We start from the raw sequence: 26,605 nt of genomic DNA on the forward strand, positions 1-26,605 counted from the left end.
ACATGAGGGACAATAGAAAACAGTGCACACCCCTACCATGTTCTGCCTCAGCTAGTCATGTGGAATTATGTATTGCTAGAGCTAGATTGGAACAATATGTACATGAAGCTGCTTTTATACTGAGTCTATTGAGGTCAGTATTGTCAAGAGTCAATATTGTGTAGCAGCTAAAGTGTCAGGCTAAGATCTGGGAGACCCAGGTTTGAATCCCCACTCGTGCCATGGAAGTTTGCTGGGTGACCTGGGCCAGTCACACACTCTCAGCCTAACCTAACTCACAGGGTTGTTGTGAGGATAAAATAGAGGAGAGTAGAACAACATAGGCCCTTTGAGTTCTCACTGGGGAGAGAAAGGAAGGGTATAAAAGAAGTAAATAAATACTCTGACTGGCTGTGGCTCACCAGGATCTTGGCAAAGATCTTTCACGTTACCTGTGTGAGTGTAAAGTGCAGTAAAGTGGCTGTTGACTTATAGCAATCCCTGGTGGGCAAGTGAATAAGCAGAGGTAGCCATTGCCTTCCTCTGCAGAGTCTTCCTTGGAGGTCTCCCTTCCAAGTACCGACCCAGCTTAGTTTATGAAATCTGACGAGATCAGTTTATACTATACCATTCCACATCCCTTACGTTACCTACTACCTGGTTTTTGTGACTGAAGATACCAGGGATTGAACCTAGGATCTTCTGCATGCAAAACAGTTGGTCTACCACTGAACCACAGTGCCTCCCGAATTCTTGTTGTTCCACAGTGGCAGGTAATAGAAACATAGAGCTAGAAGGATCTCAAGGGTCATCTAGTCCAACCTTTGCACAATGCAGGAAATTCCCAACTACCTTCCCCTCCACTCTCCCAGTGACCCCTGCTATATGCCCAGTGGAAGGCAAAAAACCTCCAGGATCCCTGGCCAATCTGGCCTGGAGGAAAATTCCTTCCTTACCCCAAAGTGGCGATCGGCATTACCCTGGGCATGTAAGAAAGGGCCATGAGATCTGAGCACTGACTAATCCCTTCCTACCCCTCCCTCTCATGATCACAGAATCAGCCTTGCTGTCAGATGACCATCTAGCCTCTGCTCAAAAACTTCCAATAGAGGAGAGTCCACCACCTCCCAATGAAGCTTGCTCAACTGAAAAAGAACTCTGTCAGGAAGTTCTTCCTAATGTTTAGCCAAAATCTCTTCTGATTCAATTTGAACCCATTGGTTCTGGTCCAACCTTCTGGGGCAACAGAGAACAACTCCTCGCCATCCTCTAGAAGACAGCCCTTCAAATACTTGAAGATGGTTATCATGTTATCTCTCTCCAGGCTAAGCATACCCAGCTCCTCCAACCTTTCCTCATAGGACTTGGTCTCCAGGCCCCTCACCATCTTCGCTGTCCTCCCCTGGACACGTTCTCTACTGGCAGATGGGGGCCAGAATGGAGAAAGCACCTGTGCAGGCAGTTGTTGATTTTGCCCACTTTCAGGTTAGCACCAACAGAAGCCCTTGCTGGCATGAACGAAGTTGTCGTGGTGGAGCATAGGGACAGAGATGGTCCCACAAATAAGAGGAGTTAAGGCCATGTGATAGCCAATACCTTAAACTGAGCCTGGTAACAGATGGGCAGCCAATGGAGCATCTGCAGAATGGGCGTAATACGCATGCTCCCATTAATAGCTGAGCTGCTGCATTCTGGACCAGTTGGAGTTTCCAAGTTGATTTTGAGGCCAATGCACAGTGTATTACAGTAGTCTAGTCTCTATGTTACTGTGGCGTGGATCTAGGTGGCCAGATCAGCCGTATCAAGGTAAGAGGCCATCTTCTGGGCTAGGCTGAGCTGGTAGAAAGTCTCTTTTGCAACTACATTAACTTGCTTCTCCAGTAATTATGCTGGATCCAGTATAACCCCAAGGGTATTAGCTGGGTCAGCAAAGTGGGAAGAACAATGCTCTTCAAGGCCTACACCTTCCCAACCAGCACTGCCTTTATTTTTTCAGGGTTTAGTTTCAATTTGTTCACTTTTAGCCAGTTAACCCAGCAGTTATTCAGGACCTCTACTACATCACCAGGAGATTTGGATAAGGATATATAGAACTGAGTATCATTAGCATATTGATGGCATCCAACTCCAAAGCTACGAATGATTTGTCCTAAGGACTATACCTAGATATTAAAAAGCACAGGGGATAGAACTGTGCCCTGTGGAACTCCACAAGATAGGTCCACACCGATAACTGGTTTCCAGTAGCAACTCTTTGAGTCTGATCCATGAGGAATGATTTGAACCAGTTCAGAGCACATCCCCCAATACCTTTGCTTTCAGGTACCTGAACAAGATGGCATGATCTGCTGTATCAAAGGCTGCAGTATCAAAGGCTGCTGTATCCAACCAAAGCAACATATAAAGGCTTGGCCTTAGTCTGAATTCAGATGGAAGTCATAAATCTAAAGCTAGCAAAGTGTGCAAGCTTTTGAGTTCTCCAGAACCAGATTTTACAAAATAAAAGAGGGTGAAAGTAGATTTTAAGAACATTTTAAGTCATGATGTTAATAGGATCTCCTCATGCCAGCATGTGGTGGATTTGTTGACGGGCAAACTAGAATCAGGTTTCTTCAGGATAGGGGTAGGGTTGCCAACCTCCAGGTATGGGCTAGGTATCTCTCAGAATTACAGCTGATCTCCAGACCACAAAGATCAATTCCTCTGAGGAAAGTGGCTGCTTTGGAGGGTAGACTCTCTGGCATTATACCCCATTGAGGTCCCTATCCTCCTCAGGCTCCACCGTCAAATCTCCAGGAATTTCCCTACAAGGAGTTGGCAACCCTAGCCAGGAGCCATAAAAACAAAGAGTTAATAAAACAATTCAGCTCCATAGCAACAATCTTACCCCAGCCCTGCCTGTAGTTTCTATGAGAGGGAGAGCCAGAGTTATGACTTTGGAAGTGTCAATGCTGGGATTGTGGGCAACAGATAGGGTTGCCAACCTCCAAGTAGTAGCTGGAGATCTCCTGCTATTACAACTGATCTCCAGCTGATAGAGATCAGTTTGCCTGGAGAAAATGGCCGCTTTGGCAATTGGACTCTATGGCATTGAAGTCCCTCCCCTCCCCAAACCCCGCGTTCCTTAAGTTCCGCCCCAAAAACCTCCCGCCGGTGGCGAAGAGGGACCTGGCAACCCTAGCAACAGACCCAGAGACACAGGGACTGGAGACATGTGCCAAATGCCAGGGGGCATACTGTAGTGAAGAGCAAGCCAAGGTCAGAGTGAGGGAGGAATTCTCCCCACTGCTAAGTAACCTTGCCGTGCTACTGCTCCCTCCAGTGTAAATGCAATGAGAGGCAGGAAGCAGGGTGATTTTCTCTATGCGTGTATACTAGCAGCAAATCCTTTTGACAGGCAGAAAAGAAAAAGCTGCTCTGGAAGGCCCCACAGTCCTCCTGCTTCATTGGATTTGACTACCGTTCTAACTCTGATGCATGGCTGTCCGCTTCTCGACTGTCTAATGTACTTCCGCAGCAGGAAGATCTGCAGACATTAGCAGTTGCTGTGGAAGTTCTTCCGCCTGCTGATTTCGCACCCATCAGCCTGACCAGGCTGATTTTTTTGGAATGGTTGTGTTGTTGCTTTTTTGGTTTGCAATCCTATTTTGAAGACTCGGATACTGGCTGATTGTGTGAGCTTCTCTGGAGGAGAAATAAATGGTTGCCTGAGGGTGTTAATGGCTGTTAAGCAAGCACTGTAGTGCGGAAGGGAAGCTAGGAGCGCCAAAGCAAGGATTGTTTAATTGGAGAGAATATTCAGCTAGGCTTCCTACCAGGTGATGCACAGAACATGCCTCAAACAGCTTTCATCCCCCTTTCTCCTCATTCCCCCCCTCCTCTTTTTCTTTCCTTAGCGACATTCTGTGTTCCCCCTCGAGGGCAAAAATCCTTTCCCTTGCAAACTTCGCCAAGGGGACAAGTTAGGGTTGCCAGATCTGGCTTGGGAAATTCCTGGAGATTTGAAGGGGGGTGGCGTGGAACCTAGGGCCAATGGGGTTTGGGGAGGGACCTCATCATGGTATAATGCCTGATACAGTCTACCCTCCAAAGTGATTCTGGGAGAAGTCCAGGGCCGCACCTGGGCCAAGCCTATGTATCAGTTAAATAAGGAGATTTTAAAGTAGTCTAACTTGAATGATCACAAATGGCAGCATTTTGCAGTCTTTTTCTGAGGTGGACTATGTTATGGAATGGATTAGGAGACCTAGGACTAGTGTTTTCTTTCTCACTTCTCATCATTTGTCTGTGTAGTTCAGAGTTATTAAATCTGTCAAGGCTTCTTATAAATACAGACTTAAAACCATTTGTTGTTTATTTGTAGCCACAAGGTACCTCCTGGTGAATTATTTTTGAAGGTTTAGTAATGGAAAATGTTATTAATAATTATTTCTGGCATTGGCTTAGTTAGGTAAGTAGAGGCCTTGGACAAGATATGGCTGTCCCTGTAGTGAAATGTAATCTTAATCAAGAGATTGGGAAGAGCAAATAACAGGAAATGGGAAGTTACAAGGAGACCGAGAGAGAAAGAGCAAGCAGGCACCAGGGAGGAACTGTTGGCTTTCCTTTTTATTATAGAAGCTCAATAAATACCTTGTTATACAAATACCTGAAGTCCCTGGCATTAATAAGACAGGAGCTGAAAATGCAGAGTCGCTTTATCCTCCTTTAATCCCTGTTTCAGCCAGGATTCTGCCAGGATTGAACGCATGCGTTTCACCTAATGTGCGTTCGATCCTGGCTGAAAAAGGGATTAAAGGAGGAAGTCTGAACCTTCAGTCTGTGCTACGGAGCTGCAGGCAGTCAGGGCCTGCAATGGCAAAGTTTTCCCCACCAGAAGCCTTTGATTTTAGTGGGCCTGCCGGATGGCCTGACTGGAAACAGCGCTTCTCTCGCTACAGGATTGCGACAAAACTGAATGCAGAAGCAGGAGAAATCCAGTTATGCTCCTTAATCTATGCCAGGGGTGGGGAACCTTTTTTCCACCAAGGGCCATTTGGATATTTATAACATCATTCGCGGGCCATACAAAATTATCAACTTAAAAATTAGCCGACCAAGCCCCAAGCTGGCAGCTGCCCCAGATGCCCCCCCCCCGGCACGGGAAAGCAGGCAGGCATCCAGCCGGTGGCGCACTTGCCCACCTGGTGGCACAGGATGGTCTTTGGTTCTCGTAGGTTATCCGGGCTGTGTAACCGTGGTCTTGGTATTTTCTTTCCTGACGTTTCGCCAGCAGCTGTGGCAGGCATCTTCAGAGGAGTAACACTGAAGGACAGTGTCTCTCAGTGTCAAGTGTGTAGGAAGAGTAATATATAGTCAGAAAGGGATTGGGTTTGAGCTGAATCACTGCCTGCAAAAAGTAACAAAGGTAATGTGCTAACCATTGTCCTGTAAGTATCAAGATAATGTGCTAATGAGGGTGTGGTACGTTAATATGGAACCATTGTATCCTGAAGTGATCTGTTAATGTGTGAAATCCAAGGCTAATCTGCATGGCTATTGTGGACTGTAGTCTTTGTTAGTCTGGAGGTTTTCAGGACAGGAAGCCAAGCCTTAATAATTCTTAAACTCTCTTCTTTTCTGTTAAAGTTGTGCTGATGTTTATGAATTTCAATGGCTTCTCTGTGCAATCTGACAAAATAGTTGGTAAAATTGTCCAGTCTTTCAGTGTCTTGGAATAAGACCCTGTGTCCTGTTTGTGTCAGTCCATGTTCAGCCACTGCTGATTTCTCAGGTTGGCCCAGTCTGCAGTATCTTTCATGTTCTTTTATCCTTGTTTGTATGCTGCGTTTTGTGGTCCCGATGTAAACTTCTCCACAGCTGCAAGGTATACGATATACTCCTGCAGAGGTGAGGGGGTCTCTTTTGTCTTTTGCTGATCGTAGCATTTGTTGTATTTTCTTGGTGGGTTTAAACACTGTTTGTAGGTTATGTTTTTTCAAAAGTTTCTCCATCCTATCAGTGACTCCTTTAATAAATGGCAAGAATACCTTTCCTATGGGAGACTGTTTTTCCTGAGTTTTCTGATTTTTGTTTGGTTTAATGGCCCTTCTGATTTCATTCTTGGAGTAGCCGTTTGCTAGCAGTGCGTGATTTAGATGATTAGTTTCTTCCTTGAGAAACTGTGGTTGACAGATCCGTCTTGCACGGTCCATTAATGTTTTGATTATTCCTCTTTTCTTTCGGGGGTGGTGGTTGGAGTTTTTGTGTAAGTAGCGATCTGTGTGAGTTGGTTTTAAAGGCGAAGTCTGCATATTTCAGTAAATGTTGTTGGGAACCCATGGCTGCTTTATTCTGCTAGAGAAACTGCTGACAGAATCTGTTTCGGTTTTCCCCTCATTCTGAATCGCCCACCAACCCCTTCTGGTCTCTGAACTTGTACTGTGTTGTGTCACGGACTGGCTGCCCTTCTGACAGCAGTTTGCAGTGCAATCCTAAGCAGAGTTGCACCCTTCGGAGCCCATTGACTTATTTATTTACGTATGTGTTTATTTCAAATGTTTATTTTTATTATTTTAATGACTTATGTATTAGTGACATGTATAAAGACATGCAAACAAACTGTGAGGTGGGGTGGTTCTTGTTCCCCCTTTTTAAAACCCTCACAAATTTTCCTCTTTTACCGGTAGTAGCTGAGAGAGGTTTTAATATTCTTTAAACCCCGCAGTCTGCCATCCTTGATAGTGTGAGGAGAAATCTTCCCTTTCCTCCCTGCGGGTGAAACGGAGAGGCTTAGAGGCTGAAGCTGATTTTAAAAGTGTGAATATAAGATGAAGTTTATTGTTTACAGAAAAGTTGTTAGGTTGTTAGCTTTTCTTCAATAGAGGCGCAAAGCTTAGATGGTTACAAACAGTTCAGAATCTTAGATGGTTTCAGGCAGTTCAGTTTGTTCAGGTGACTAATAAGCTCAGATGTTGTTCAGTACATTCAGGTACTCAATGTACACAGTGTGGACTCAGACTACACTTGCACACAATACCAGAGAGTGGAAGTTCATCCACAACCTTTCCCACTCCTTAGATTTGCCCTGTGGAAACAAATCTTTCCCCCTTAAATCACTGAGTCAGGAATCTCCCTATTTCAGGAGCCACCTCCCTCCTAGTGATTGAAAAAAGGGTTCTCTCTCTACCACAATCTTCCCCTTGTCACCACTCAGGTTTGGTTTATTCACGCTAGGTAGTATATGACCACACAGGTTCTTAGAGTCTCTACACACAACCACACAGTTCAGGAGCTCAGATCTAAAAGCTCAAGAACTCTTCTCTCCCTCCAAAAAGAAGGCTGTCAGCTCTCCAGACTCCAGCCACTGAATGCTGGCATTGGCTGACCGTTCCTAAGTCTCAGAGTTTAACCCTGTATCCATCACACACACACGTACGTCAAACACAAAGTTTTAAAAATCAGTAATCGAGTCTGATAACAACGATCTAGGAAAGTTTTCCAGCACGAAAAAATATCCAGCCATTCATTCATTCGTTTATTCATTTGTTTATTTGTTTGCCTTACAAGTTCTGTTAATCTGGACAGTTTTATTAATTGCCATACTTTTTGACCCCAGTGGTGTTATTAGCATTGCATAATTCTGCCTATTTCAGAAATGTGTTTCTCAAGTAAGCCAATTCTGGACTTGCCATGCGGAAGTCTATATGTAGAAATCTATATATAGGGCTCGGGCACCAAGGCCTGTTGCACTTGTTTCGTATCTTGCTAAATGATGGAAGGTCTGATCAGTCTATGTGTAAGGTGGTAGAGTGGGCTGAACCACTGGGAGCTGTAGGTATGGGGCCATGCTTTTGAATGCTCCTCTGTGTGTTTTAAACCGCTCCCTCAAGCAGAAAGATACAAGAAGATGAAACAGGATTAGAACCTTTCCACCTCATGTACTAGTTCTTTACTTGCAGAAGGTTTTCCCACATGGGAGAGCATTGAAAAAATGGAACATACCTCCTGCACTCAGAAGTTGCATAAAGTCCATTCTGGGACCTCATTCTGCTCTGAGTGTAAATCAGGATGCTGTGAATGGTGCTAAAAGAAAAAAAATGAATCCAAGGGAAAGGATTTAATTGAGGATCAGGGGAATTTCAAATTTTCAAGGAATTAGACCTCAAAACATAGTTTGCGTTGTACTTTGAGTGTAAACTTTGGCAGTCCCCCTGTATTTAATGAAACTGAGTCTTCCAAGGCTTTTCCCCCTGAAAAATATCTGTCTGATGTACAAAAGTAAACACTCTGACTAAAATCCTTGATCTCCGCAGCTGTTATCAGATGCCTCCGAGCCCTTCGAGAGCCAGAATTACTCACCTGTCGTTAGAGATGTAAGTCTTGAGAAGGAATTTCCTCCCTTTTTCTTGACTCCAGCTTGTAAGGAAAATACAAGGAAAATAATGATATGTTTCGTGTGCTTTATAGGCAGTGATTACGTCCAATGGTTCATTGACTGATAAGTATAAGTATATCCAGAAACTGAGGGAGAGCAGGTAATCCATAGATTTCTTATTTTTAAAAAAGCTTCTCAGACTTGAGTTTTAAATGTAGCTTTGCCTTTTTGCCTCTCTATATATGTACTTTAATGGTGGTGGATTTTTACTATGTTTTATAAAGGTAAAGGTTTTGCGGAGTGGCAACCGTTATTGTTGCCTCAGGGGTGTCATTGTGCTAACACAAGAGGGATGAATGTTGGCAGTTCTTTCCTGTTCTGAGCAGGAAGTAATTCTTCCATATTTAACTGCTCCTTACCCTTGGGGACATCTTCTAACCTGGAAAGAATGCATTGGTCCTGAAGGCTGTCTAGTCAAAAATTCTAAGCATATAAGGTGGCGTGGAAGCTCTTTCTTGACTCATCCCTAGTAGGGTTGCCAGCTCCAAGCTGGGAAGTACCTGGAAATTTGGGGGGTGGAGTCTGAGAAAGGCAGGGTTTGAGGAGGGGAGGGACTTCCATGGGGTATAATGCCATAGAGTCCATCTTTCAAATGCCATAGAGTCCATTTTCTTCAGGTGAACTGATCTTTGTTACTTGGAGATCAGTTGTAGTAGCAGATCTGCAGCCACCACCTGGGGGTTGGCAACCCTAGTCCCAAGCGACTTCATTTGTTCTAGAAAGTAGAATATGGACCTGACCTTTTGCCTTCCTCGTGCAGATCACTCACTACCTTGTGTGTGTGTGTGTGGGGGGGTTGTAGGCAGGGTGGGTCCAGAACTTGTGGGGCTCAAAAAATCAAGTAGTTCCTACTCCCTACCTTCCCCCTTTTTTGGTATAACTGGCTTATATCAGGGGTTGACCTGCCTGCTTGCTCGTTTATAACATCTTGCCTCAGCAGGCACTGTAGAAATTAGTGCACCATCTGTTTTATAAATTATGTACTGTGTTTGTGGTTTTAGACGGTTTAGCTGTTTTAAATTAATGTTTATATATGTATCTGTGATTTTACTGTTGTTCCCTGCCCTGAGCCTGGTTTTGGCCAGGGAGGGTGGCCTAGAAATATAAATAAATAAATAGATATGCAACAGCAAGGAAGCACCTGGCACAGTGTTTATGTGTCCAGGTTGATAGTTTGGATGACTGGAATCCTCCCTCTGAATTAAAAATCTCTTTTTTTAATATTTCCCTCAAATTCAACATAGCGAATGGTTTTCTGCCACAGGAGAGAACTTGCTATGCTTTAAGCAAAGTGTTAAAGTCAGAGAACCTGGTTTCTTAGAAAGCCTTCAGTCCTGACGAGTTCCTACCAGCTTGACCCCAGCATCTCATTTGCTCACATTTTTATCATGCCCTTTACCAATATTCTCAAGGAGATGGATGTGGTTCTCCCCTATTTTAACTCTGAAACAACTCTGAGAGGTAAGGTAGACTGAGAGAAGATAACTGGGCCAAAGTTATTTAGTCTCATAGCTGAGGGAGAATTTAAACTCAGGTCTCCCAAGCCAACACTCTAACCACAGTAGATTTTAGTACACGGGAAGTCTTTTTTGGAATCAGATTAGGTTGAAAGTTGTGCTGCAGTACCTACAACATAAGGAGAGTTTTTAGCACCCTAAAATCCTATTGGTCTCATGGATCATAAAGATGTTCCTTTGCTTTGTATTGGGAAGTGCATGTTTTCTCCCAGGCTAGGTTCCATTACTTTCTTGGTTTTGCAAAGAGATAATCACATCCCCATGTGATGAACTCTGACTGATGGATATTTATTAGAAGGCAGCATTTTGCAAAGCTATCTGCCCTAGAAAGTATCTTGTCTGTGAATTAGTCATAATGCAGTCTAGTCTTTCAAACTCTAATTACACTTCTCATCCTCTGATGTTGGTAGAGGATGTAAGCATGGGTCTCCAAAACTTTATTGCTGTAGAGTAGAGCTGTGGGTATCCTTGGAGTCTTAGTTTGTTTGGAATGGGGATGAAGATGGTTGGCTGTTACTTCAGGCAAGACGGCTGAATGAGCCTTGGGACTCCCTTAGTAGGTCCTGTGGATTGACAGAATAATGCTGGTATCCTAATATCTTGGACTGTGCTTAAAGTGGCTGGCATCTGTGTTGATGCTGGGGTACAGTGTCAGGGATATGTAAGCTTGAAGATCTAGTATTTGAAGTTCACCTTGCATTTCCTTGAAGTGAGGGTCTGATAAGTCTTTTTAAAAAACATCAATGTGAATGTAAGGAAGCAGAGTATCAACAGACATCAGAAATATCAGTCTGAAACTTGCATTAGTTTATCTTCCAACTTAAGAGCTGATAATGCTGGGTTGATGTTGGGCAGGGGTAGACTTAAACCCATCATACTAATCTTGAAAGTGTTCTTTTTTAAGGGTTACTTGCATATCAACAGGCTTTAGTGGCTAATATGTTTCTTCTCCATTTAATTTTGTCTTTTCTAGGGAGTATACTCAGTCATTGGCCATAGGTAGGAAGAAGCAAGTCTTGTTACTGGGATCTGGGTATGTCTCTGGACCTGTGATAGAATACCTCTCAAGAGACCCCAACATTGGAATAACAGCAGGTTTGTGAGTACGAATAGAATCCTAGGATCTCAAAGTAGCCAAGTGGCAGAAATTTATTTGTTTGTTTGATTGCTTGTTTGTTTGTTTGTTTATATCCTGCCTTCTCCCGGCAAGCCAAGGTCAGGGTGGCTAACATCATAATACACATCAATGCAAAAATTTAAAACATAGTAATAATCAGAAAACTATCCTAATACATGGCACTACAGATGGCACTGAATTAATCAGTTTCATCTTTGGAAAAAACATTAGTAAACCCAAAATTGGCAAAGGTGGCTGATAACCTACATCAGAGAGATGGAGACGGAGAGGACATCAGACAAGGGAATCACAAAAGGAAGGGAAAAACAAAAAGGGAAGGCAAGGGGAAGAACAGAAGAGAGGGAGGCCAGATTTAGATGTAATACCGTCGCTGTCCTCAACCAGGGGCCCAGCAGAACATCTCTGTCTTACATGCCCTGTGGAACTGAAGCAAGTCCCGCAGGGCACGGGTCTCACTAGACGGAGAGTTCCACCAGGCTGGGGCCAGAGCTGAAAAGGCCCTGGCTTTGGTTGAGGACAGCTGGATAATGGCATTGATACTATTTTGGGTGACCCAAGTGGCACTCACAGAAGCAACCTATCCCATCACCCTCTCACCAGGTGCTGGCAGTAAGCCCCCAAGATTTGGTAGATCTTCAGGAACAATGGGAATGAAGTGGGAGGGAGGAGTCAGTGAGAATCTGCCAACCATTTCCACTTGTAGTGTCTTCTTCAACTGTTAAGCATAGATGAGATCCAGTCTAAAGCTGTATGGATTTTCTGTATGAACTGCCTTTTGCTAGAAAAATATTCTACTCCTTTTTAGGCTGACTTTCATGACATTTTAGTGTTGACTAAGGTACCACCGTTACTTGTTGAGCTGTTTCCTAAGAACGTAGTAAAACATACTGATGAGCATTGCTACTAAGTCAGAGGTACTTGTTTGTGGCTTCCTAGAGGCACCTGGTTGGCCACTGTGTGAACAGACTGCTGGACTTGATGGGCCTTGGTCTGATCCAGCAGGGCCTTTCTTACGTTCTTATGTTTGTGTGTACCTGCTTATTCAAACACAGGCTAGTCTAAATCAGTACAACCATTCTACAAATTTACCTGTCAACTCAACCTGAGTTTAATCATCAAGATTATTTTCCCAATGTTGTTAAATTTCATTGTTGATGGTTCCTTATTTTTCCAATTTGCTGCTGTACATATTTTTGCAGCTGTCAATAAATTTATGATTTATCATGTATCTACACCAGATCTATCATCCACATAGACTTATTTCTATTGATTTCAGGGTATTTTCGTGCAGCTGGCATATTGGTTATTGCTGATCTTTTCTTTTTTTAAAAAAAGGTTAATGCTGACCTTTTATTGGTGGTAAATGCATGCAGAACAAGTTATGACATCAGGAGGGAATTGTATGACCCATTTGAGTAAAACTGGCACAGAGAAGGATTTTTCAGTGTGATAAGGGATCCAGAGTATTTTACCTGAGAATCTTACTCTGCAACAGCCTCCGTCATGAAGGACCAACTTGAGCAACTGGCCAAGAAACACAGCAGTACAGTTCCTGTGGTTATGGATGTCACCAAAGATGAGGAAAGATTATCATCCATGGTGAAGAAACATGATCTTGTGATCAGGTTGGTGGTCTGATGATAGAATCATAGAATCAAAGAATCATAGAGTTGGAAGGGGCCATACAGGCCATCCAGTCCAACCCCCTGCTTAATGCAGGATCAGCCTAGAGCATCCCTGACAAGTGTTTGTCCAGCCTCTGCTTAAAGACTGCCAGTGAGGGAGAGCTCACCACCTCCCTAGGTAGCTGATTCCACCATCCAACAACTCTTACTGTAAAAAAACTTTTTCCTAATATCCAGCCGGTACCTCTCTGCCTGCAATTTAAACCCATTATTGCGAGTCCTATCCTCTGCTGCCAAGAGGAACAGCTCCCTGCCTCCTCTAAGTGACAGTCCTTCAAATACTTAAAGAGAACAATCATGTCCCCCCTCAACCTCCTCTTCTCCAGATTAAACATCCCCAACTCCCTCAGCCTTTCCTCATAGGGCTTGGTCTCCAGGCCCTTGATCATCCTTGTCACTCTCCTCTGCACCCGCTTGACTCTGTCCACATCCTTTTTTTAAGCGAGGCTTCCAGAACTGCACACAATGCTCCAGCTGCGGCCTGACCAATGATCATGCAGCTGTTTCAGCAGCCCCACTTAGTGGACGTGGGACAGGGTTTTAATTAGCCATGGGTAATCTGTCTGGGCTCAGCAGGATTCTGATTAATAAACTGGTGACCACTCCTCATTTTCAACATTTCAGAAGTGCCCCAGGCTTAACAAGACTGGGGGCTCCTGGCATAGGGAAAGGCTTGCCAAGGTTTTTTCATCTGAGATGCCAGAGGTGGAACCTGGAAGCTTCTGCCTAGGAAGCATATGCTCTGTCACCGAACTACCACTGAGCTTCCTCTGAAATGAGCTGAGATGTCTCCAACTAAGTCAGAGGTACTTTTGCCTGTCAGAGCATTCCACTTTTACACTCTGATCCTGACTAAATAGAAATGGATTTTCTTCCATTTAGCATGCTTAAGTTTGAAGTCTTACTACTTTTAATGCCAAAATTTTGATTTCTCCTGAATCCTCTGCATTAAATTTGTCTCCTCTTTTATCACACTCAGTCCCATTTTTATCATGCTGTTCCTCCAAGAAACAGTTTCCCCTGACCACATTTTATCTTAAAACACCCCAGGGAGATTGGCTAGGCTGAGAGAGGGTGACTGGCCCAAGATCATGGCTGAGAGCAGATTTGAACCCAGGTCTCTTTCAGTCCTAGTTCAGAAACTATATATATTTTGTCCTGCTATAAATGACTGTACAGAAATGGTTACTAAGTTGGTTATGCTCCTCTTTTAAGGAGGCAAACACCACATTCAGCTATGCTAGAATTTTCTCTTCTTTTTCCTTTGTCTCTTTAGTTTGCTACCTTATTCATTCCATCCTTTGGTTGCTAAGAAATGTATTGACAGCAAAGTGAACTTGGTGACTGCTAGTTACCTGACACCAGCTATGAAAGAGCTGCAGAAGAGGTAGGTCAGGGGGAGGATCCATTTTATGTTCCCACTTTTCTTTTTAGAAGAACATCTCTTTCTCACTCACATAATTCTGAAACTGGAATACCCATTTGGAAGAAGGTATCCTTATAGCTCAGTTTAGACATAATGTAAAATCATGGTTCCTTTTAGCTATGGCGAATTTCTGAAACCAGGATTTGGCTTGCCAGTTACCACATAAATCTTGGTTTGTTTCTCCAAATGCTGGTTTAATCACTGTTACTCTTTTCTCTTGTGGTATCCCCACCTTTATTTTGGAGAGGGTTGTGCCCGCGAACAAGCCAGGATGTCCATGTTTGTAGGTTACATGGCACCACATATGGTTAATAAACCAGCTTTAAACCATCACTCATGGAATGGCCCATGTTTGGACAACCACAGTAACTGTAGCTCTTTAACTAAATAATGGTTTTGCATTATGACCTAATCAAACCCCTTCTTTGACCTTGGGCTCTACCCCTGGGACTTATGTCTTCTTCCATCAGCCATTGGTCATAGCCTGTTGACCCTCTTGCATGTCTACTGTTGGTGGCTCTAGTTGGGCTGGAACATGGTATATGTATCAGAGTTTTAAGGAGAGGCAAGCTACTACAAAACCTTCTACAGCAGAATGAAGGAGGAAGCTCAGCATTTTCTAAGTTTGGTTGAAGTTGGCAAAGCAAGTCCACTTGGGGTCTTCTGTACTGGATGCAACTAAGGTGGTCCATCCCTCCTTGCTCAACTTGCTTAAAGGTAAAGGTCCCCTGTGCAAGCACTGGGTCATTCCTGACCCATGGGGTGACGTCACATCCCGACATTTACTAGGCAGACTTTTGTTTTACGGGGTGGTTTGCCAGTGCCTTCCCCAGTCATCTTCCCTTTACCCCCAGCAAGCTGGGTACTCATTTTAACAACCTCGGAAGGATGGAAGGCTGAGTCAACCTTGAGCCGGCTACCTGAAACAGACTTTTGTTGGGATCGAAATCAGGTCGTGAGCAGAGCTTGGACTGCAGTACTGCAGCTTACCACTCTGTACCACAGGGCTCTTGTTTAGGGACACTGAAATGAAATAGGCTGGATGTAGCCCACAGTAATGTCAAAGATATGATCCCAGGGCATAGTTAGAAGGGACATGATAACAGATTTCTTGTTGAAGATTGGACAGTGTTTGAAAGGGAGACCTCCTGGAAACCCCATGTACATGGCCTTGAATTTCATGATAGAAAAAAGGTGGGTTATAACGGTAACTAATAAATATTCTGCTTGGGAACCAGTAGCTTTAATCATTCGTGCTCTGGAGCTATAGAGATGCCTTATTCTGACCTTTGCTTTGAACTCGCCTTCTTTTATTTTAGTGTAGAGGCTGCTGGCATCATGGTTATCAGTGAAGTAGGTTTGGATCCTGGTCTTGATCATATGCTGGCAATGGAGTGTATTGATAAAGCGAAAGAAATAGGTGCTACGGTAAGTCCAGTAGATAATAGATCTGTTGAGGGACCCTCCAATGAAATCTTATTTCATTATCCTTTACGGTGAAGTTGTGGTCCATTGTGGTCAAAATCTCCTCTCCCACTCCCCCCACCCCTACATCTGGGGTCTTGGTTTTCCTTCCCTTTTCTGTAAATTATCAGGGAGTGATGCATGTAGAATTTGGATATTGGAATGGGCATGAATTCTAATACATGACTTTTGACTACACCATTTTAAATTCCTTATATAAGTACAATACAAGGTAGGGGATTCAAGTGAAGTTATTCATTGAAATCCAGTGGTACAAGGTAGTTGCAGTTTTATAAGTCCCACTGAAAACAATTGGGACCTATTCATAACTGATTTGAATTGAACGGGTGTCAGTGTGTTACTAATTCTTATGAATGGAATTCCAAATTTAAGCCTGCTGTGAGGCTAGTATGTATCCATTCCAGGTGATACATAGAGTTTTAATAACTGATAATTTCCTGATGAGTCTAGTGAAGATAGAGTAATGAACTCACATATTAAAACAAAATATTACAAATAGTTTTTGGATTTCTTTCTGAAATAAATGGCAAAAACGTTTAATAAGTACAAGGAGATTCAGAAGAAGAAGAGTTGGTTTTTATACCGTGCTTTTCTCTACCTTTACAGTTACCTTCCCTTCCCTCCCCAAAACAGGCACCTTGTGAGGTAGGTGGGGCTGAGAGAGTTCTGAGAGAACTGTGACTAGCCCAAGGTCACCCAGCAGGCTTCATGTGGCTGAGTGGGGAATCAAACCCAGTTCTCCAGATTAGAGGCCGCCACTGTTAACCACTACACCACGCTGGCTCTCTCAGTGCTACAGGGTAAAGCAGGGCTGCATTTTATTCCATCATTTATTACTTGTTTCTGATACATTATTTTCCTTCAACCACAGGTGGAATCTTACATATCTTTCTGTGGTGGCCTACCTGCTCCCGAGCATTCTGATAATCCCCTGAGATACAAATTCAGTTGGAGTCCACAGGGGGTTCTGCTGAACACTGTTCAACCTGCCACATATTTAAAAAATGGAGAGGTGAACTAATCTGTATATATCTGTAAAAATTCAAAGGTAGGGTAGCTGCTAGATTTAACATAGGATCTGTATTATCAGAATAAGTATTCCAAACTGACTTCTCATTAAGGGGATGCAGGACACATAGGTTCCTGTAATGTGTTGGACATCTGGTGGCAGAGCTGAGATGAGAGGGTGGCTTTGGGCTTGGGCAGCTGCTTCACCCTCCTGCAGTGTGGTGGATGAGGAAAGGAAGTGACATCATGGTGCCTGAGTGGCATTTCAGGAGTAGTTTATGTGGCTCTGTGGTACAAAGAGATCAGCCTTACATCTCATGGGGAATCAAAGTTTCTAAAGTAGATCTGGGGATTTGTGTCCTAAAATATAGTACACTTACACAATTCTTTGTTTGTCCGCAAATTTTAGATTGTTAATATTCCAGCTGGAGGAGCTTTGCTTGATTCTGTTACTGCCATGGATTTTTTCCCAGGATTAAATTTGGAAGGTTTTCCAAACAGGGATAGTACAAAATATGCTGAACCCTATGGTATTCAATCAGCCCACACACTTTTAAGAGGGACTTTACGGTACAGGGTAGGTATATTTTGTATGTGACCAACAATATATGTTTTGGTGAGCACGCATTATTGCAGTTCTTATCTGTTTAAAGCAAAGCCTGGTTTCTTTGGGGGGTGGTCAAGCCTGTAAATAGCCTTTTCTTTCTGGGCAAAGGTTACCTGTGCATAGATTACAATCTGTGATTATGATGGTGTAATGTGGTAGGAATAGAACACTGTGGATTTGGCAGCTTTCCTTTGATCAAAATGTTTATTTAAAAATGCACAGGAACTCTTACTTGTGAGGTGCCATAGCTCGGTGGGAGTGCATTTGCCTTACATGCATAAAGTCTTGGGTTGGCATCCTCAGGTGAAGAGTCTCTGTTAGGAGGGCTATGAAAGATCTGGTGTAAGATACAACAGTACTGGATTAGGTGGTCAGTATGTTCTTTTGTAGGACTGTGAACTGACTTTGGATTCTTGTAACTTTCTGCTTGCTGTGGATCTGACTGTACGGAAGAAAAACAAAAGAGGCTGGAATACAGCAGAAGCCATGTTGGTTGATTTCACCATCACTTGTGTACATATTTTAATGTCCCCATATAAATCTATTGTGCAGTTTCATTCGGAGTACCGTGTATAGTTCTGGTCAGTTTATCTCAAAAAAGATATTGCAGAACTGGAAAAAGTGCAGAGGAGGATGGCCAAGAGGACTAAGGAGTTGAAGTAGATTTCCTTTGAGGAACTTGTCTGTTTAGAAAATCTGGAACTTGTCAGTTTAGAAAAAAGACAGCTGAGGGGGACATGATAGAAGTTTCTACATTTAAGCATGAGGTAGGGAAAGGCAATGGAAAGACCTTTTTCTCCCATTCTAATATTAGAACTTGGGGGCACTCTGAAGTTGAGAGGCAATAGATTCAGCATAGGCGAAAGGGAGGTCTTCTTTATTCATGGGTAATTAAATTGTGGATTTCACTGCAAATCTTAATCCTACCAGCTTTTCTGCTCACCCAATTTCCCATCCTCACTGTAGCCCTTGTCCTATGTGGTTTGTGTCCAAGTGAGCTTTAACGGGGGATTAGATTACAGGATAGGTCCATCAGTGGCCAAAGTGACTGAAGGGAACCAGTGCTAAAGGGCAACATCAGGGGAAGGCTTTGACCTCTTTGCTATGGTTTTTTTTTTGGGGGGGGGGTCCTCTGGGTCAACTGGATATCTGCTGTAAGAATGCTGGCCGAGATGGACCACTGGTCTGATCCACCATGGTATGTTCTTATGTACTGTGGAATTGTATGGTGAGTGGGAGCCTGTGAACATCCCCTGTTCTGTTCTGTGACCTTTTTCTTCTGTTCTTCCAGGGTTATTCTAAAGCTGTAGGAAGCTTTGTAAAATTGGGACTAATAAATGCAGAGCCATGCCCTCTGCTGAGCATATCGGCACCTTCTATAAAATGGGTAAGTATTTCCTTCTTGGGTCCAAGAGAATGGCTTCATGAGGTTGCCACGAGTGGTATTGGTTTGCAGATGTTACACTGCCATTGTATCTGGTCGTGTATCCCGATCATTTATTGTTTATATAATTTGAAAAGATCCCTATAAATATAGAATATTATGAAGAAAAACAAGTAAAGCAAGGAATACATCCAACAAACTACTTCAGGTATGACTACACTCAAAGGATTGAAAAGTATTTTTCTGGGCCAAATAGCAAAATATATATTTTTTAGAATTAAGATGTAAAAACCCCAACTCATAGGGTTTGATCCTACCAGCTTTTCTGATCACTCAATTTTGCCTCATCACTGCAGCCCCTGTCCCAATTTCGTCACTGCAGCCCCTGTCCCATGTAGTTTGTGTCCAAGTGGATCCCACAAACCCTGGCATAGACTTTTCAGTGATTAAAAAATGGACCCTCTTCCCTCTTTTCACTGGTGAAAGTGGGGTTATGACTCATAGTAAAAACTTCTCACTGTACATTTTCTGAAAACACCATGGTGTTCCAGTATATCAGAAAGGACAATCACTGTTTTTCAAGTTTCTCCTTACATGCAATTCTCCCTTCCCAGAGATGCTCCCCTCCCAGAGGTCTTATCTTAATGTTCTAAATTTTATGTTTCTAGGGAATCAAAGATGGCATTAGAGCTTGTTTCAAGTATCTTACTATCAGTATTCTTGCCAAGTTGGCAACTTAGGTTTTTAGCACTATGAAATCCTGCAAATTCCTTATTTACCTACAGTTTTTCTAGGGCTTCAATGCTTTCAGGTAGTCATGTGTTGTTGATGGTGGTTTTCTCATACCTAGCAAGAACTGATGTGCAAGCTTCTGGGGCTTAAGCCATCTGTCAAATTGGATGATCTCCGAGAAGCCATCTACAGTAAATTGGACAAGGATGAAAGGCAGCTGGAGGCAGTAGAATGGTAGGCAACTGCATAAGCAATCATTTTCTATATACACACACCTCTTTAAGTTCTCTCTCCAGTATCCAGATATATGACACATTACAGAACTTCCAATTAAGTGTACAGAAAATAGCTGCTCCCTCCACGTACCTCAGGTTCATAAAAACGTGCGTTGGCATAAAGATTTGATGTAAAAGAATGGTTTTAGGTGTCAGAACAAGTTTTTGTGTGCAAGAATAGCTAGTCTGAATCCTATATTAGTCAATGTGTACCTTGGTCTTTATATAATATGTATTGAATGTCAGAAGCAAGTGGTGGATCCTATTTCTGGGAACACTGAATCTAAATTTAGGCCACTGTGTGTAGGGTGGGTGGAAAAAACATCACCAAAGGATGAATGTAAACAACAGAAGTTAGTGTGAAATCTCTATTAAAGAGAAGATCTGGGGCTCAAATGGCCTAGAAATCCTTGCTTACATTCCACAGTATAAACATCTGGGTGAGTGAAGCAGAGACATGTTGTACATGCCCGGGACAGTCTATTCTCTGGCCAGACTGAGCCCAAATGCATTTATGGGATGGAGATGTGTGTTCTGTGCCACCAACACCTGCCCCAGAAATAGGGTCAAGGGTCTTAGCCACACAGATGTAGTATAGGTGTAATGTTTTTCTGGATGGGACTGATTGCTAGGTGAAGTAGTTGTTGTCTATCTCAGTTTCTCCTCCTCCTCACTCTAATTGTAGTAGTAGAGTTACTTCAGGGATCACCCAGCAAGCCTTTCTGACTTTGCACCCGTTTCCTATCTGGAACACTGAGAATAACTACATTTCTGTAAAGTACTTTATTGGTATAGTTACCCTAGATATGTAATGTGCTTGTTCAGTCAAGTATCTTCATTTTATTGAACTACTTCAGGTTGGGATTACTTGGAGATGAGCCAGTTCCAAGAACAGACACTCTAGTGGGTGCACTGGCCAAGCACATGGAGACCAAGCTGTCTTTTGGTATGTGGAATACTTTTTGTGTATGAATTGGTAGACTGTAGTTTCTTGTCTCTCCAGGGGAAGCAAGAAGACTTTAGCAGGCTTGCTTGCTGACATATTTTGGCAGTTAGTCACTGAAAGGATCATAGACAGGGCTGATCTTGGGTGTTTTGGTCCTAGGCAAACTGTTCATCTCAGTACTCACTGAGTCTCTAGCTCCTCTTCATCACTTATAGTCATTTTGCTTCAAGATCTTGACAGTGTGCAATTTTTCTGTAACGTCAAAGCTTTCACTTTTTGGTGTTATTTTGGTGGATCCTAATATGGTGTTATATAGCTTTTGAGTCCAGAGAATGTGCCTAGGTTTAGCTGAAATCAACATAGACCTAATCTGGCTACAGCTAATATCCTATTGATCACTGCAAAAAAAATTGGGACTGAGGGCCACTGGTTCACTTCTTTTGTGCATTGCTTTTTCCTCTGGGACCAGCAAGACTGTTAAAACTTTGATCTAGAGACAGTAAAGAATGAAACAAATGGGATACCTGTTTATCATAGTATATTTTTGCAAGGGCTATATATAAAATTTAGTTTGTGGATGATTTAGTGCCAGTAAAACAGAATTATACCCTCCACATTCCAAGGCAATTTTGGTATGACTATCAGATTCTGGGGATAGAGATGAACACTTCTGTTCTGCCTTCATTATGAGTGTTCTTGGTATACCTGGTTGATCAGCATCAAGAGTGTTGAAGCAACTGGACCATTTGTATTCTGATATAGCATGCAGATCTCATGAAATCTCAGAAGCTAAGCAGGGTCAGCCCTGGTTAGTACTTGGATGAGAGAGCACCAAGGAAGTCTAGGGTTGCTTCACTGAGGCAGGCAATGGCAAACCACATCTGCCCATCTCTTGCCTTGAAAAGCTTACGGGGTCACCATAGGTTGGCTGCGACTTGAGGGCACTTCCCACCACATAGCATTAAAATTCTTTGTTTCAGAGAGGTAAGATGAGTTTCATTGGGCACCAGAAGCAAAATGCAAGAGGATAGGAATGGTTACCTTAATGCCCTTTGAATTGTAGATAGGGATTCCTGCAGATAATGACACGTGTTTACAGTTTGTCATTGAGCTTGCACCTTGTAATTATTTCCTGCGTAAAAGAAATGGGAATACAACTTTCTGCCTCTTTTTTTAGGCATTGGAGAGCGAGATATGATAGTTATGAGAAATGAAATAGGAATCAGGCATCCGTCCGGTCATTTGGAAGAAAAATACATTAATCTGGTGGTGTATGGTGACCCTAAAGGATATTCTGCAATGGCTAAAACTGTAGGGTATCCTACTGCCATCGCAGCAAAGATGGTGCTTGATGGTATGTACGTGCAAGGCTCTTCCTATGTTTTGTCAAGATAATCTAATGATGGGGGGCTGCTGCTTTTGGTCATGGGCTATTAACTACCTTTTAAAAAAGGAATATTATTCTTTAAACAAGCACATTTATTTATTTTATTGTTTATTTACGGTATTTATAATCTCATCTTTCTGCCTGATCAGAGCCACAAAGGTGCCTAGCATTTAGAGCAAGCATAATAAAAATATAATTGTAAAAACAACTAAAATCAGAGCTAGAATCTATCTAATTCCCAAGTGTGGCCCCCATTTGTGGATACCTAAATCCACAGATTGAAGCCATACCCCAAAAAATGTTTCTGCAAACTTGGGGTATTCCCTAGGTCTGCAGAAAAATCTGGTATTTAAAAAAATAAACATTGGGGAGGGATTGAATTCCCCCAAATAAAAAAGCAGGAATCTACTCTAGCCCTGGCCGCCCTGGTGGCAGACACCTGGAGTGGATCTGGGCCCCGGCTGCTTTATTGGCAATGGTGAGAGAGCTTAAGGTAGGTGGTGAAGGCCCAGAGCCACAATGGGAGGGGGAGGGGGGATCCTCCCCCATGAGTCTCACAGGCGTCCCACTTGTATATAAAACCCCAAGCAACAAATTAGTATGTGAGGCAGGAAGAATGGAATGCTAGGCAGAACAAAACAAATCTTCACCCACCAGTGGAAGACAATGATAGAAGGGCAGTTGGATGTCCCTGGGGAGGGAATTCCATAATCTTGGTGTCATGACCGAGAAGGCCACATGTCTAGCCTTGGATAGTGGGGGCACCTGAAACCAGGCCTCAGAAGATGACTGTAGTCATTGGACAGATTTGCAGGGGCTTCTGTGCTCCTATTCCCCAGCCCTATTCAAAGCAGCTCTGTGAGATAAAGCTTGAATCTTTTCTTTTATCAGCATGAAGCCAATAGACATTGATTTATCACTTTACCTTCCAGGTGAAATTAACACCAAAGGCATGGTAATCCCACTGACAAAGAATGTATATGGACCAATACTGGAACGAGTTCAAGCTGAAGGCATTGTATACAGTACTCAGAGTATTATCAAGCAATAAATAACAGTTTGTCTTTTTTGGTGGGGAAGGGTTTACTATCTGTCTCTAGTTTTCTATGCATAACTGAAAGCCAATTGTCCATAGACATGACCCACTGCAAGGCTCTTATGCACAAACCCTGTTGACATTAATAGGGAAATGCCCAGGTGATCCCAATTTGAATTGCTCTTGTGAAGCTCCCATGGAGTTGGAAAGGGCTTGTGTAAGAGAACTCTCCCTGGTGGACGCGGCCCATAACTTTAAAAAAATTATTACAAAGGTATCCACCTGACAGTTTAGGTGGACAGTAAGTTGTTATCATCCTCATCCTCATCATTCAGTCATAATCTGGAACAGTAATGGCCTTCAAAAGAGAAATTCTTTATACTGTACTTGTTTTGCCAGTGCCAAAATCTTTTATTGCATTTTTAAAAAACATTGCAATATTGTGTGTGTAGTAATGCAAGGCTTTGCTTTTCAGTGGTGAATTTGTCTTTAAAATGTGACAAAGGCTGAAGCATACTGTCATATGTTCTTTGTAAGCCCAAACTGGGATATTTCCCCCCTTTTGTTCACTAATTTATGATATATGTAGAAGCCCCAGTTCTCAAACTGCTTATTTTGTTGAATTCCTATTAAAGTCCATGAGACATTTTCAGAATAAGTGGCTACATAATTGTTTCTTCTAAGAATGTACATGCGGCAACTTTTGATGCTTTCATTATTCATTTTTTGGGGACAGTCACTTAGGGGTGAAATCATTGAGAAAAATTATCTTATGAACCAGTTTATCAAATATTCTGATCTTTGGTACCAAGAATTTGGTTTCCTGCTTATCAGTAGCTAGGGAGCCAAATAGGTGCAAGGCCCATTCCCAAGACATTCCTCCATATTATTAGATATTTTCAACACTTACAGGTCATTGCTGACATTTGAAGTATAATGGATCTTATCCAGGTAAGAGCTGTGTGTCATGTCTTGAAGAATCACTGCCAATTGGAGTACGCAAAACTTTACACAAACCAATAGAAAAAGGCAGCTTGGTACATTCAAGTAATGTTATGGTGGATGTAGTTATGGGAATTGATTCTCTGGTATAAGCAAAAGGAAGCTTCTATTTAATTTGTTATTTTAGTGCCCAGAAACTATGTACCTCACAAGACGCTATAAAAAAAGAAACATGCTTAGTTTTAAATATTTTAGTGACTTGTTAGACATGAAAGCTTGTGTAGAATATTTTTTTATTTGGCAGACATGAAACTGGACGTTTTCTCTGCAAACTTCATGTTATTTTGAAACTGTATCTATATATTTAATTTGCACCTGTGCCCCCTATCTGTGGGCACTTAAATTCGCAGACAGAGAGCACGCTCACCCCAAACGGATTTTTCTGCAGACTTGGGAGACCCCCTAGGTTTGCAGAAAAATCTGAAAATTGAAAAAAACAAAACAAAAAAACACCAAGGGGGTTGAATTCCCCCCCACACACAATAAAAAAGCATTTTCTGCGCAAGCACAGAGAACACACTTGCCCAGCAGGAGGCTTGGTGCGCCTGCCCAGAGCACTCCAGGCACAAGCTGCTGAGAGGGTGGGAAGCTTCGGCATGGTGTTGAGAGAGAGAGGCAGGGAGCTCTAACTAACTAATATTACCTACAAAAATCTGATTGCACTTTTGCTCCTATGGCCTATTATTGCCACTTAGCCAGTTATTGCACTTAACTCCAACAAGTGGAGATAAAATTAAAGGGGAGGGAGAAAAAACAACAACAAAAAACAAGAGGGGTAAGGAAAGAAAGAAGGAAGGAAAAGAAATGAGGGGAGAGCTATATCCTATAAAACTATTCCGTTCTAAATTAATTTCTAAATTTACAATTATATTAGGATTTTCAACCTTATCAGTATCTATAGGTGTGTGTGTGCGCGCTTATTACAACAAAAAATAAAGTATTTCCTTAATTTTGCTAATTTATTCCATTCACAACTACCTACCCCCATTCTCATTTGCAAATATCTAATCCCCATTTGTTTAATTAATCCTTAATTGTTCAGGCTAATTTAAACGCTGCTGTAGGTGGACAAGAGAGCTTGCTGCACTCAGAAAGCTTATTCAAAGAAAGGCATTTAAATGCTTCTTCTTATCCCATTTTGGGTCCTCTCCATAGTTGAGTTTTCAGTCAGTCATAAAACTTACTCCCATTAGGATCAGAGATGTATGTCCTTAGGTATTAATTACGTAACTCCCTCTGTATTCCATAAAGTCTCACATCCGCTCTGCTCACTGCTCTACTCACCGTTGTAAATCTTCTTACATTATTCTCTATGTTAGCAAAGATGACTTATATATACACTACAAAAGAAGGTGCTCCGCCCTCCCGCGCCCATGGCACAGCTTCAGCTGCCAGCACGTTTTTTTATGGGCTCCTCTGACAAGGTGCCCAGAGCAATTGCCTACTAGTCAGCCAGAGATGGAATGTCAAGCCCCCTCCAACTGCTCAGTAGTTGGAGCCGGGAGGGGAGGGGGGGTTGGGTCACCAAGTTGCCGCGGTGCCACCACTGCTGCATGTTCTGCCATTGGTGCATGTCTTAATTTAAAAATGTGGTAAGCAAATGCACATGGCAGGAGAAGTAGTTGACATATGTATGGCTGGGAATGGTTACAAATTCAGGTTGCCCAAGTTGGCAAAATCAGTATGTTGTATTTTTGGTATCATGCCAAAATTACTTCCTTTGCAGTTTTCAAGTCAGTGCTTTTCTGTGTCTCTTTTGTCTTTGAAAATGTAACATTTGAGTAAGTTAAAGGTGACAACTCCATTCTCTGCAGCAATACATTTCTGTGAGGTGATCTTCGAGTTATTGGCGTACTGCCATCAAAATATCCATGACTTTCATACCTTCATTATCACTGTTGGCAACTGAAAAAGGGTTTTGCTTGTGAATGTTGTCTAAATGTTTCATTCTTGTCAAAAGTGACTCTTCTCAGGCCTTGGACATCTTTGGCTCCAAATGGTTGTGATTTAAAAACCAAAACCCATCAAAACCCAGAAACAGCTCTCTATTCCCATTTCAGGCTTCTCTTTCCCTCCACTCACCCAATTAAAAAGATTCCTCCTTTTTGAAGCTTTTCTTTTACAAGTTTTAATATTTCAGTTTAGAATGATGTAAAGTGTGTTGCTGGATTGTGCATCATCCAAAGTCTGTGTGTTTCTGGGTTTTTGAACCAACCTGTTTTCTATTTCAGAATGCTTTTGAATCACTGAATTGTTTTCTTATGCCTGACTGAGGAATGTGCAGGTGCTGAGTTTAAAGAAATCTAGTGCTTTTGCTACGATCCTTTTAATACTAAATAAATATATTTGACTTCATTGCTATTTGTTTCTTTGTGTTGTGTTTTACACTAACATGGGCCTTCACATATTTGCATATAAGCTGTATCTCTAGTCCTGGACATGTGATCACTTTAACAGTGAGATAATTAACACAATATTGTGGAATTACACGAAGTATAAAGCAAAATATTGGCTGAAGTCAGGGTCCATGCAAGGAGAGGAGGGGCAAAAAGGGGTATTCTTTTGTAGGGACCCAGAAGACC

General features: G+C 42.4%; 1 protein-coding gene across 1 annotated transcript in view; it reads left to right on the forward strand.

Moving 5' to 3' along the window:
- Window positions 1–23,096, forward strand: part of AASS (aminoadipate-semialdehyde synthase) — a 31,487-nt gene extending 8,391 nt beyond the window's left edge. Inside the window, exons 11-23 of the mRNA XM_056846692.1 lie at window positions 8,274–8,333; window positions 8,428–8,495; window positions 10,886–11,007; window positions 12,546–12,675; window positions 14,012–14,122; window positions 15,481–15,589; window positions 16,518–16,658; window positions 17,064–17,231; window positions 18,553–18,648; window positions 19,496–19,611; window positions 20,510–20,598; window positions 21,776–21,952; window positions 22,918–23,096. Of these exons, the coding sequence (XP_056702670.1) occupies window positions 8,274–8,333; window positions 8,428–8,495; window positions 10,886–11,007; window positions 12,546–12,675; window positions 14,012–14,122; window positions 15,481–15,589; window positions 16,518–16,658; window positions 17,064–17,231; window positions 18,553–18,648; window positions 19,496–19,611; window positions 20,510–20,598; window positions 21,776–21,952; window positions 22,918–23,036 (1,506 nt within the window). The 3' untranslated portion in view covers window positions 23,037–23,096. The remainder of the gene's footprint in view (window positions 1–8,273; window positions 8,334–8,427; window positions 8,496–10,885; window positions 11,008–12,545; window positions 12,676–14,011; window positions 14,123–15,480; window positions 15,590–16,517; window positions 16,659–17,063; window positions 17,232–18,552; window positions 18,649–19,495; window positions 19,612–20,509; window positions 20,599–21,775; window positions 21,953–22,917) is intronic.
- The last annotated feature ends 3,509 nt before the right edge of the window (window positions 23,097–26,605 follow it).

The sequence above is a fragment of the Euleptes europaea genome, chromosome 3 (assembly GCF_029931775.1).
Source record: "Euleptes europaea isolate rEulEur1 chromosome 3, rEulEur1.hap1, whole genome shotgun sequence".
In the NCBI taxonomy this organism is placed as follows: domain Eukaryota; kingdom Metazoa; phylum Chordata; class Lepidosauria; order Squamata; family Sphaerodactylidae; genus Euleptes; species Euleptes europaea.